The sequence below is a fragment of the Propithecus coquereli genome, unplaced genomic scaffold (genome assembly GCF_000956105.1).
Source record: "Propithecus coquereli isolate 6110/MARCELLA unplaced genomic scaffold, Pcoq_1.0 Scaffold210, whole genome shotgun sequence".
Lineage (NCBI taxonomy): Eukaryota > Metazoa > Chordata > Mammalia > Primates > Indriidae > Propithecus > Propithecus coquereli.
The window spans coordinates 5,179,316-5,192,614 of NW_012146079.1; the positions used below are offsets into that span (position 1 = coordinate 5,179,316).

The window sequence follows — 13,299 nt, forward strand, 5'->3', positions numbered from 1 at the left end:
CTCGAACTCCTGAGCTCAAATGATCTGCCCACCTCAGCCTCCCAGAGTGCTAGGATTATAGGCTTGAGCCACTGCGCCCAGCCAGAAGAATGCTTTCTTATATAATAAATGTTAGAACACAATAGCCAACACCATACTTAATGGTGAAACACCAGAACCATTCCCATTAAAAAGAGGAATGTGAATTGAATATCTTTAAAATATTTAGTCTTCCAATCCATGGACCTAGTATGTCTCCATTTATTAAAAAAATTCTTTAAAGTCTGTGAAGTTTACAAGTTTTCTTCATGATCATCCTGCATATTTCTTATTGAGGTTATTTCTAAATATTTGATCATTTTTGTTGTTATTTTGAATAGGTCTTTTTTTCTTAAGGGAAAAATATTACTTTAAGATTTGTAAAGAAAGTTTTTTTCAGATACTGAAACCTTCAGCATTTTAACAAGTACCGCAGCTGATTTTTGATGCAGGTGGTCTACATTTTATTAGGTTACTGCTATAGTTGGTCTATATTCTTTCTGTGGTCAGGGTTAGATCACAGGGCCACATACCTAGGTTATATTCTCTGGTTATTTTATTAGATTTTGAGAATTAGCCAGCCCATTACGTTTTTCTTTTCTTTCTCTTCCTTCTTTTTTTTTTTTTTTTTGAGACAGAGTATGGTTCTTTTGCCCGGGCTAGTAGAGTTCATCTTTCTGTGGTCAGGGTTAGATCACAGGGCCACATACCTAGGTTATATTCTCTGGTTATTTTATTATATTTTGAGAATTAGCCAGCCCATTACGTTTTTCTTTTCTTTCTCTTCCTTCTTTTTTTTTTTTTTTTTTGAGACAGAGTATGGTTCTGTTGCCTGGGCTAGTAGAGTGCAGTGGTGTCATCATAGCTCACTGCAACCTCAAACTTCTGGGCTCAAGCCATCCTTCTGCCTCAGCTTCCTGAGTAACTGGGTCTACAGGCACACACCACCACTCCTGGCTAATTTTTAAAAAGTTTGTGTAGGCCAGGCGCAGTGGCTCACGCCTATAATCCTAGCACTCTGGGAGGCCGAGGCCGGTGGATTGTTTGAGCTCAGGAGTTCGAAACCAGCCTGAGCAAGAGCAAGACCCCTTCTCTACCAAAAATAGAAAGAAATTAATCTGACAACTAAAAATATACAGAAAAAATTAGCCAGGCCTGGTGGCGCATGCCTGTAGTCCCAGCTACTCGGGAGGCTGAGGCAGAAGGATTGCTTGAGCCCAGGAGTTTGAGGTTGCTGTGAGCTAGGATGACGCCACGGCACTCTAGCCCGGGCAACATAGTGAGACTCTGTCTCAAAAAAAAAAAATTGTTTGTAGAGATGGGATCTCAGTATGTTGCTCAGGCTGGTCTTGAGCTTTTGGCCTTAAGTGATCCTCCCACCTTGGCCTCCTGGAATGCTAGGATTACAGGCCCGAGTCACTATACCTGGCCCCCCTATGGTTTTCTTTTGCCTTACCATTCTTGAGAAACTCAATAATTAAATACTTAACCACTATGCCTATATATTAGTCTTCATGGTTAATATAATTTCTCCCTTTTTTCTGGCTTTGGTTTTTGACTTTTATTTTATACTTATATTTTTATTTCATTTTAACAGCTTTAAGTATTTTATAAGCCATCATAAAGTGTGTGTTGATAGTTTTTGTGTGCATTAATTGTAAGCCACTACTAATAAGCCTCTTGAAAGCTGTTGTATTTGAAAACAGAATAATTCTCATAGATCTCATTTTGAGAACTGTGGTCTGTTGGGCCTTCCAGAATGAGTGAGCTAAATTGTTGCCTTATTGAGGGAGAGTCTTAGTCTTTTCAGTTTAAATACTGGAAAAGATTTTGTCAGTACTAGCAGTTAGAGTTTATGCTAAACAACTCTTTCTGACAGTTTACCTGGCTTTAGCTGGTTCTTAAGTCTGTTTACAAAAATGTAATAAAGCTGTTATCTGTACAGATTTTCTGGCTATATCAGCTATAGGCTTAGTAAACGTGGTCCCTGAGTGAATAGGAATAGTTTATTATTTACTTATCCTGGCTAAATAATCAAAAAATCTTATTTGATTTTATTTTTACCATTCTCTTAACTCTTTGAGGTACTTTGACTGCTGTGGAAAGTTTCCTAACTATACATCCAGGACCTGAGGTTAGTTTTTCTGTTTGTCAAGTGTTTTTTCATGTTAATATTAAAAACATTTTGGAAATGATGCATTGCCTTAAAAAGATTTAGATTAATTAATTTTTTATGTATTTATAATTTTTTACGTATGAAAGTCACTATGTTTAATTTTAAAAAGTAAAGATACTAAATTTCGAAGATTACTTTGACTTAAAATATAACTTACATTAAAAACAACTCTACAGTTCATTATATTAAAGTGAATTACCATGATCCCAACTCTAAAGCATCTATTATTGTTGTGTAATAAATGTTGTTGGCCCAGAAAATTTTCACTTTAGTGCAAGTCAGTATATTTTTATTATGTGCCTAACTTGGAGTTAGATCCTTTTGTGACCATAAAAGAAATGTATGAAGTAAATCTAGTCGTACTGAATTTATAGTTTCTTTAGGAACATAAAACAGTTGTATTGCTAGGAAAGGATCATATTTTATGATAGTATTTTTATTGCCAATGGTGCCTAGCCAAATTCTAGATCTGTTCTGTGACTTCATAAGTATTTGTTCTAAAATATATTCATTCAACAAATATTGTGTAGTGGTGCAGATGTATATAGTAGTGCAAGATAAAGTGGCATGTCAGTGAATAAGATGCAAACCCTACCCTTAAAAGGGTAATAATTTAGTTTGACAGGAAAGAGAAAGTGTTTGTTATTAAAGAGATGGGGTGAAATACTGTAGGGTTCTGAGAATGGAGAGTACATCTAGCTGGGAGTCCAAAGATCAAGAACTTTTTGGAGAAGCTGGGATATGGACTGAATTTCAAGGGCTGGTGCTGTGGAGATGTGAAGGAAGAGGAAATAGTATAACAAAGACACAAAGGTGGGATGGTGTAGAGCATGTTTAAGTAAGAATGATGATTCTCTGCATCTGGATTGTAGGTTCAGATAACACACAGAGCTATATAAAATGTGCTAAAATTTATGGTTACACAGATTATCTACTAGAGTATAAGAATAAAAGGAAGTGATAGTGGGCCTGAATAATTTGGAAGTGCCTCAGAGAGGCCTTCCTGAGATTAGCCTTGAAAAACGAATAGCATTTGTAAGGTCAGAGGCAACAACCTGAGCAAAGGCTCAGAAACAAGAATGAGAAAGACATGCTTGAAACTCTGGGTAGCATGTGTTAGAAACCCAGCTCAATCCAGTTTAAACCAACAAAACAAAAAGAAATTCATTGATTCATATAACCAAGTATTGGTAAGTAAATGAGGCTGGATCTAGATGTTCAAATGACATTGTCAGAACTCTTTTTCCTTCCCCTCTAATTTTCTCTCTCTCTGTCTCTTTCGCTGCTTCTGCTTTCTTCTGTGTAGGCTCTTGGCAGAGCAGGGAAGGTGCTGGCAGCCCCAAGTATGCTTTGTCCTTAAGGTTCAGGATTTCCTGGAAAGAGCTACCAGAGTTCACATATCAAATGATAGGGAAGATTAGTCAAGTATTGGGACATTTGACCATTCTTGAGCCAATCAATGTGACCTGGACTAATGGAGTAATCAAATTGCCCAGGTCTGGGTCATGGACCCCTGCAGGGGGGACCCTAGGGTCAATCCCAGTTGAACAACATGGAGGAGCTTCCAAAAAGGAAAGTGAGTTTTATAAACAGAAGGGGTAAGGGCCATAGCGAATTAGTACAGGACTGACAGAGGCAGATGTCCACTACCTGGAGAGAGTGAGAAAATTGGTAGAGCTAGCACAGAGGCCTCCTTTGAAAGAGCAGCAGAAGATGTGGTTGGAAAGACCAGGTAGATCTAATGATAGTCTCTTCTCTTTATTTGACAACAAAAGAATTACTGAGTGGATGGTTCTTACAGAGTCAAGTCAGGAATCTTTTCCTGGCTGGGCATGATGGTTCATGCCTGTAACCCTAACACTCTGGGAGGCCAGAGCAGGAGCATCGCTTGAGATCAGGAGTTTGAGACCAGCCTGAGCAAAAGCTAGACCTGTCTTAACTAAAAATAGAAAAAAAAATAAACCAGCCTCATGGGCTGCTCCCGTAGTCCCAGCTACTCAGGAGGCTGAAGCAGGAGGATTGATTGAGCCCAGGATTTGAGGTTGTAGTGAGCTATGAGGATGCCGTTGCACTCTCGCCCAGGCAACAGATAGAGGAAAAAAAAAGAAAAAAGAAAAGAAAAGGATTCTCTACTGGTTGTAGTACCAAAAAGAAACTGAAGGATTGAGGAAATAAAATACAAATCATATTTATAAACTTTAGAATTAAAAAATATTTTAACAAGACTTCTGAAGAAAGATTGGTATATAAGTTGGGGCTAGACTAAGTGGCGATGGAGGTGGATGGGGAAGCAGGTATTAACAGAGGATGAGTGGACGGTATGCTGTGTGTGTATTCATAAATGTCTGCACAGAAATGTGTCTTGACATTTTGAGGAATCAGCATAGGATAGGAATAGGTTAGAGTGGCAAATTTTGAAGGAATATCATCAATTAGTTGAATAATAATTATTACAGAGAACATAAATAATGGTCAGAAGAAAGAAGAAAGGGCTTATGTTGGTATAAATATTGAATATGATCAAGCTAATGACTGTTATTGCTGCCTAGTTGGTCATGAAAATTCATCTCAAAATTATTAAATAAGAATTATGTCTTGTCCAAATAGTAGTGAAATGTTTGTAACAATTGTAAGTTTCTTGGTTTTACATTTTAGTAATTACCCCTTAAGGCGTGTTCCTTTAACTCTTGAAATATTTTATTAGGGCTTGTGCATTCACGATGGTACCTGGAAGTCAGCAATTTATGGTTTTGGAGATCAGAGTAATTTGAGAAAACTACGACATGCATCAAATCTGAAACCTCTCCCAGTTGTTGGTCCAAAATTGAAAAGAAGGTATATTATCTCAGAATCTATTCTTTTTTTTTCTTCTAGTCAAGTGAAGCAGTGGGAATGAGAATCTGTTCTTTAATATATCTAAGATAATCTAAGTATATTGTTGTTGCATTGGCTATTAATAAAGTATGCTACTAAGAAAAGCTTGGAGACTATTTTGTAGTAAGTTCGGGATTGTTTTCAGTATATTACCATAAGCTTTAGTACTTCATATATAATAATACATTTGAATACTAGGAAGAAAGTGAATTTTATGATGGCTTTTTACTATCAGTATAAATTTAAATGTCAATTAAATTTTATGCAGTAAAACCACCATTTTAAAGTGTGCTGATCTTAAGGTAGATGAATTAACTTCATTAATAGCACTTATATGAGAACGTTAGAGATATGAGATTAGAACTGGGCTGTTGAAATGAATGTTCTTTTTATTGTTTAGGAAAATTGATGGGGTAAAACATAGTTAAACTACATGTGTTAAATGTCCATGATATGAAGAATACTACACTGTTTCACTTGTCATTTATTTGGGTATAGGTGTGGAGAACAAAGGAAGAATTATTGAAATAAATTTTAATTAAAAGCAAATCCACCATCTTTATTATTGTCTCAAAAAAAGTTACTGATTTTTTTATTCAAAAATTTACCAGCTAAAGTTGTCACTGTAATTGGAGAAAATGCAAAATATTCATGGGTCTGTCTTGCAGGTGGCCAATTTCTTTTTGTAGAGAACTCAACCTATATTCCATTCCTTTCTTGGGATCGGATGTGTCTGTTGTGAAGCGGACTCAGCGTTACTTGCATGAAAATTTAGAGGAATCACCAGTAAGTACATATATATATGATTTATTTATTAGTAAAGAGTATTTTATGTTTGTTAAGTTCCCTTATCTGTTTAATGTAGGATATTTTTATTTATAAGGCAAAAAAAAGAAAGCTAAATAATGCATGTTGCAGCTTCCAGAAATAGAACTGTTAGGGTAGAGCATTTTGCATTTTGCATTTTATGGGGGTGGTAATAGCCATGCACCATGATTCAGATCTTGCCTGCTGAATACCTTTTTAATATAACACAACAACAGCAAATTCAATACAAGAAATCCTGGTGTCATAAGCATTCAGCAGTCCCTGTTTAGTGTTTCGGCTGCTAGAAACACTCTTCATTGCTTGTGGAGATGTCTGGGACCTCTCTATCCCTTCTCTCCTTGCTACCTCTGGAGTGGTGAGGGAAGTACTTGCTTTCACTGCTGAGACTTCAAGGGGAAACTGTATCTCAAGTTAAAAGATTAAGGGTGTTTTCTCATAGGAAGGGTTGTAAGTGGAGTCTGCATTCTGTAATGTATTGTTGCTAAACTCAGATATATATTATAGATTATGTGGACTTTTGTGTTCAGTCAAATAGGGAAGCTAATTACCATTTGTAACAATTTCTTTAAAAATAGTCTCCCAATGTCTGGTCTCTAAACAAGCTTATAGAACATAATGCACTCATAAAGTGGAAATTGCTTTTGTTCCATATTTGTGACTGAAGAGAAAGTTAGAAGTAGCCAACATAACATGCTTGTATTACTTGGTCTAAAATGTAGTGAGTAACATTCTAACTTTATATTCTTAATCTAGGTTCAGTATGCTGCTTATATAACTGTGGGAAGCATCACCTCTGTTATTAAGCTGATGTTTGCAGGACTTTTCTTTTTATTCTTTGTGAGGTTTGGCATTGGAAGGCAACTTCTCATAAAAGTAAGTAAGATTTTATGAAATTGATTTTTAGAAATTTTCCTTGAGTTTTTAAAAATATCACTGAGGTTTTTTTCCCCCTCTTTAGTTCCCATGGCTCTTCTCCTTTGGCTATTTTTCAAAACAAGGTCCAACACAAAAACAGGTAATCCTTTCTTTTATATTCAGAGCTCTAAAATAATATTTTCCTCTATTTGTACTTTTCCTCAGTGTAGTAATAATATCATCTAAGACTTGATGGGGCATTTACTGTGTCCCAGACACTCTTTTAAATTCTTAAATTAGATTACTTAATCTTTTCAAACACGCGTTGGGTGTATGTATTATTATTATCTCTGTTTTACAAATGAGGGAACTGAGGCACAGAGAGGCTAAGAAACTTGCCCAAGGTTCAACAGCTATAAATGGTCAAGGTGGGATGAGAACCCAGCCATATGGCTCCAGAAAATGTATTCTCTTTACTTTATAGAAATCTCAAATATTTTTCTCCTCTGTTATCTTTTCCTTGTGCGTCCCCTGCCCCCAAGTTTCACTTTCTCTTCCACATACCCTGAATTCCCATGGTAGATAAAGTAAATCACCATGCATCCAATATCCTCAGCAATAAGAAGGCCTCATTTTCTACCGTTCGACTTACAGATCCCACCCTGAATCAGGCCTTGGGTCATTTAGCTTTCATCTCCTTTACACAAGGCACTTGCATGGGGAAATCCCAAGGCTGATTCTTTTTCCTCTCCACCCTTCCCCTCCCCTCCCCTCTCCTTTTTTTTTTTTTTTATTTCAGCATATTATGAGGGTACAGATGTTTAGGTTACGTATGTTGCCCTTGCCCCCGCTGCCCCCAAGTCCGAGCTTCAAGCTCTCCTCTTTTTTTTTTGAGACAGGGTCTCTCTGCTGCCCAGTATGGAGTGCAGTGGTGCCATCATAGCTCACTACTCACTGCAGATTCGAACTCCTGGGCTCAGATGATCCTCCTGCCTCGGCCTCTCAAAGTGCTGGGATTACAGGCATCAGCCACTGTGCCAGCCTGTTTTACTTTTCATTAGTCATGCCTCCATCTCTTCTCAGTAGCTTTTTTCAACCCCAGCCCTCATCCCTATCTGCAAATTATCTCAACTCCTACTTCACTAAAAGAATTGAGAGCATGTGTTGTGTGCCCCCTCAGATCCCTAGTCTCGTATCTATTGTCATTATTCCCATCTTCACCTTCTTTCCTCCTCTCTGGAAGATGTGTTCTTCTGTACAAGGCTAATCTTCCCACCTGTGCCCTTTACAATGTAAGCAGTTACCATGTTGCAGGCACTGGGCTACGTGCTTTATGTGCTTTGCGTTAAAGGTATCATTATCAGCTGGGCACGGTGGCTCACGCCTGTAATCCTAGCCCTCTGGGAGGCCGAGGTGGGAGGATCGCTTGAGGTCAGGAGTTCGAGACCAGCCTGAGCAAGAGTGAGATCCCATCTCTACTAAAAATAGAAAAAATTAGCCAGGCATGGTGGCGTGCACCTATAATCCCAGCTACTCTGGAGGCTGAGGCAGGAAAATCACTTGAGCCCAGGAGTTTGAGGTTGCTGTGAGCTAGGCTGACACCATGGCACTCTAGCCCAGGTGACAGAGCGAGACTCTGTCTCAAAAAAAAAAAGTATCATTATCGTCCACTTTTTACAGTTGAGGAAATAAACAGAGAGGGTGTTATTTGCCTAAGTTCACATAGCTGGAATATGGTGAATCTGAGATTCAAAATAGCCTGAGTCTTAGCTATGACTGCTGCTTTTGTTCAGATTCCCTTGGCTTCATCAGTTCATAATTCCTTTTCCCTCCTCTGGATTCTGCCTCCTGCTTCTCTACAGGTTCTTTCTCCTTATCCTATAAACATGTCCATGTCTTTCCCAACTAAAAAAGAGCCCTCATCCTTCCTTCACCCTTTATTGCCCCTTGCTAAAGTCACCATTGACCTTACAACTGCTAAAGGCTCTTTAGGCCTGATTTATCTATTATCTTTGACATTATTGTCCTACTTGAAATACTTGCTTCTCTTGGCTTCTGAGATAATTGCTCTATGAAGTTTTCTCTCTGCTTTTTCTCCTCCTTTGCTATGCCTTATCCTCATCTTCTTTCTACTCCTTAAATGTGGATCATTTAAATGGGTCCTAGGGTTCCATCCTACGTCCCTTTCTCACGCACTCTCCCTAAGTGATCTCAGCAGTGCCCTTAACACATATATTTATATTTCCAGATTTATGTATCCACCTATTTTATTAGACATATATCCTCCAGATACTTGAAACTCAACATGTCAAAATCTGAACTTCTTTCACCCAAACTCTCTTCTTCTTTCTATATTTCCCATCTCAGTTGGTGGTACTATCATCTGCCCAGCAAGAAACATAAGTATCATTCTATATTTTTCTCCAAACCCATCACAGCTGCCTTGCTCAAGCCTTTACCTCTCTCTTTTTCTTCTAATTGTGGTAAAATACACAGAACATACAATTTACCATCTTAACCATGTTTAAGTTTTGAGTGTTATTAAGTACATTTATATTGTTGTGTAACCATCGCAGTCAGTTCACCTCCAGAGCTCTTTTCATCTTGCAAGCCTGAAACTCTATACCCATTAAATAGTAACTCCCCATTTCCCCTTCCTCCCAGCTCCTGGAAGCCACCATCTTTCTCTGTGAATTTGACTACTCTGAGTACCTCATATGAGTGGAATCATACAGTCTTTGTCTTTTTGCGACTAGCTTATTTCACTTAGCACAATGTCCTAAAGGTTCATACATATTGTAGCCTGTGTCAGAATTTCCATCCTTTTTAAAGTTGAATAATATTTCATTGTATATATATGCTACATTTTATTTATCCATTCGTCAGTGGACACTTGTGTTGCTTCCAGCTTTTAGCTCTTGTAAATTGTGCTGCTGTGAACATGAGTGTACAAGTATCTGTTCAAGACCCTGCTTTAAATTCTTTTGGGTATACACCCAGAAGTGGAATTGCTAGATCATATGTTAATTCTATATTTAATTTTTTGAGGAACCACTAAACGGTTTTCCATAGTGGCTGCACCATTTTACCTTCCCACCAATGGTACACCAGGGTTCCAATTTTTCCATACCCTCCCCAACATTTGTTATTTAATATTTTCTGGGTTTCTTGTGATAGTAGCCATCCTCATGGGTGTGAGGTGGTATCTTGTGGCTTTGATTTGCGTTGACCTAATGATTAATGATGTTGGACATCTTTTTATGTGCTTATTGGTCATTCGTAATACCTTTTCTGGAGGAATGTCTATTTGAGTCCCTTTGCCCATTTTTGAATAGGGTTGTTTGTTTTTTGTTAAGTTTTAGGAGTTGTCTATATATTCTGTCTATATATTTTAGGAGTTGTCTATAATCTCTTATCAGATAAATGTTTTGAAAACATTGTCTCCTCTTCTTTGGGTTGCCTTTTACTCTGTTGATAGTACAGGCCCTTATCTCTTGGCTGAACTTTTTGTAGCCTTCCTATGGTTTCTTTCTAATCCATCTTCCACTGCTGTCTAAGAGATCTTTCTAAGACAGAAAATCTGACCTTGTCATTGCCTTTGAAAAATTTCCTTGACTTACTGCTTTGGCAGTGATTTTTTTTTTTTTTTTTTGAGACAGAGTCTTGCTCTGTTGCCTGGACTAGAGTGCCATGGTGTCATCATAGCTCACAGCAACGTCAAACTCCTGGGCTCAAGCAATCCTTCTGCCTCAGCCTCCCAAGTAACTGGGACTATAGGCATGCGCCACCATGCCCGGCTAATTTTTTCTGTATATTTTTAGTTATCCGGCTAATTTCTTTCTATTTTTAGTAGAGATGGGGGTCTCACTCTTGCTCAGGCTGCTCTCGAACTTCTGACCTTGAGCGATCCACCCGCCTCGGCCTCCCAGAGTGCTAGGATTACAGGCATGAGCCACCGCGCCCGGCCTTTTGGCAGTGATTTTTAACTGGGATTTCATACATCAGAATCACCTAGAGAGCTTTTTCCAAATACAAGGCTCTTCCACTGCTTCTGGATATTCTGATTCAGTAGGTTTGGAGTGGGGCCTGGAAGTATAGAGCAGTGGTTCTCCACTTTGGGAGAGAACTTGAAACTGATGACCAAAGATTCTGGTTCAATTGGTCTGGAATGTGGCCCGAGCATCGGGGTTTTCAAAATCTCCCCAGTGATGCTAATGTGCTGCCAGGGTTGAGAATCACTGCTGTGCAGGTAGGAAGGTTCCAGGTCAGGTTTGGGTGATTTTGGAACACACCCTGGAGTACGACTGGCTGGAAGTCCATCTCCAGAGGTGCGAGGCCATCCTAGGCTCCTCATGACCTAGTCCTGGATGCCACGTAGGTTTCACTTTTCATCCAACTCTGATTAATTGGTAGTAGCAACCCAGAGACTATGTTGAAAATAGTTCTGAAGCTGAATGTGTGCATAGCCTGAGAGAGGGTCATAACCAGTTAGCGTGGGTGCCACAGCAGGGGAGAGGACAAGTGTGGCATGTGTCTGATCTTGTCTGCACCTCTTGAACTATATGTTCTAGTACACCATGCTGCTGTATCCCTCCGTCCCTTTAAATAATGGTGTCTGCTTTCTCGAATCCGTCCTACTTTTCTGTGTAGTAAATTATTAAAATGTGTGTGTGTGTGTGTGTGTGTGTATACATTTCACAATGCTGCCCTCTGCCCCAATAGATTTAGTAACATCCTCCTCTGAGCTATGTCTCCATCTTTTAGTTTATGTCTCATACTGTTATGTATTTCTCTCCCTCGCTAAATTACATTAATAAGCACTAGGAAAGACAGGGACCATATATTTATGTCTCATGCTTATGTCTCTTCAATGAGTATGATATACATACTCATTTAAAGTATAAAATGAGAAAATACACAATTTGGACCCAGGACATTTTCTGGAAAAATAAATCCATTTTACAAAAATTCTATCTGTATTAAGGGAAGCAATCTTGGAGTGTCTGCATCATCATTGTATAATTAGCACCCCAGGTTATATTTATTTAATCTGTCGAAAGTCTGAAGAAGCACAGCCCTGTCTGGCAATGCCGTGATGAACAACTCCCTGTCAATGCTTTATAAAAATTTGATGATCATGACTGAATTCTTTGTTACCTTATTACTAAATTTAGTGATTATGAAAGATGCTAAGTCCTCTAGAATTTAACTTTTTGAATTGAATTTTTATATCTCTAAGTGGAACAATTATGCATCTGTGCCCTAGGCCCATATTTCTATTACTTGCTGACTGTTTTTGTCTTGTCACCTAAAGCAAATTATCTAAGACCAGATTTCCATATTTCATCCCCCACCCCAATAAAAACTACCTTCGAGAATCATTATCTCATCCCTGTTTGTCACCACCTCTCTTCCCCCCACATCACACCAGTCATCAAAACTTACAGCTTCAGAGAGTTAATTTTCCCTCCATGCTTAAAGGATAAGATATTCTGGGCAAATATCAGTGTTTTTAATCTACTGAAAATGTCTCATATGAAGTAGAACAGTAGGTTTTATGATGTTCCAGGAGGAAATGATATATTTATTAAAGAAGCCCTTTGCTTTCTCTTTCATAGGTTGATGCCTCATCATTCACATTGACGTTCTTTGGTCAAGGATATAGCCAAGGTCTTAGTACTGATAAGAACAAACCAAATATCAGAATTTGTACTCAGGTGAAAGGACCAGGTATTCACATATGACTTAAGAATGCTTGGGAGTTTTACATTGTCTTAAGCTATAAAATCAGATGCTATTATAATATATTCTTTTTGAAGCTTGATTTTTTTGAAATACATTTTTGTACAAATTATTTAAGTAATTTAAAATTATACTGTGAAAGGAAGGATTGAAATCATTCGTATAATCCAATTTTATTAGCGCATTCTTCCCTCTGGTTTTCTTTTTCAGTATAATTCAATAATTCAGAATGGCAAATTTTAATTAGTATTACTAAGAAAAGGGGCTGGTTGATATTTACCTGTTTCAGACTCATACACAAACAGTATAATTATAACATCAGTCAAATCTACGGTCTGCCTCTAAGTTTTCTTTGGAGTCTCTGAACACTCTGACATGGTTTAGAAAATGGGTGTGCACACATGCATTTTTCAAGGGAGGGTAATGGCTTTTGATAGATGGTTAAAAGGATACATTGCCCAAAAAAGTTTAAGAGCTCTTGCTATAAATTTTAGATAACTGTACAGAGATGGGCCCACTTGAGAATTAGAGTAAAATTGTAAGTTTAGTTACAGTCATCCCTAACAGGTCACAGGGAGTTTGCATCTTGCCTTTTTTTTTTCCAAATTCCCACCTGACTTTTTAAGATACATTGACTATATTTTTATTATTTGACAGGAATATAAATGCTAATGTCCTGCTTGCTGATAGACTTTTTAAAAGTTACTAATGTTTAGTCACTTGTTTTTCTTTAATAAATTGAGAGGTTTTTTTAAGTTTGTGAATGCAGATAGGGATCAGCTTAGTATTTTTTTTTTTTTTTTTTT

General features: G+C 37.9%; 1 protein-coding gene across 1 annotated transcript in view; it reads left to right on the forward strand.

Moving 5' to 3' along the window:
* SCCPDH (saccharopine dehydrogenase (putative)) overlaps positions 1 to 13,299 on the forward strand; it is a 30,109-nt gene that overhangs the window by 14,550 nt on the left and 2,260 nt on the right. The window contains exons 5-10 of the mRNA XM_012644339.1: positions 2,103 to 2,152; positions 4,899 to 5,029; positions 5,737 to 5,854; positions 6,650 to 6,769; positions 6,855 to 6,911; positions 12,370 to 12,481. Coding sequence (XP_012499793.1) covers positions 2,103 to 2,152; positions 4,899 to 5,029; positions 5,737 to 5,854; positions 6,650 to 6,769; positions 6,855 to 6,911; positions 12,370 to 12,481 — 588 coding nt within the window. The remainder of the gene's footprint in view (positions 1 to 2,102; positions 2,153 to 4,898; positions 5,030 to 5,736; positions 5,855 to 6,649; positions 6,770 to 6,854; positions 6,912 to 12,369; positions 12,482 to 13,299) is intronic.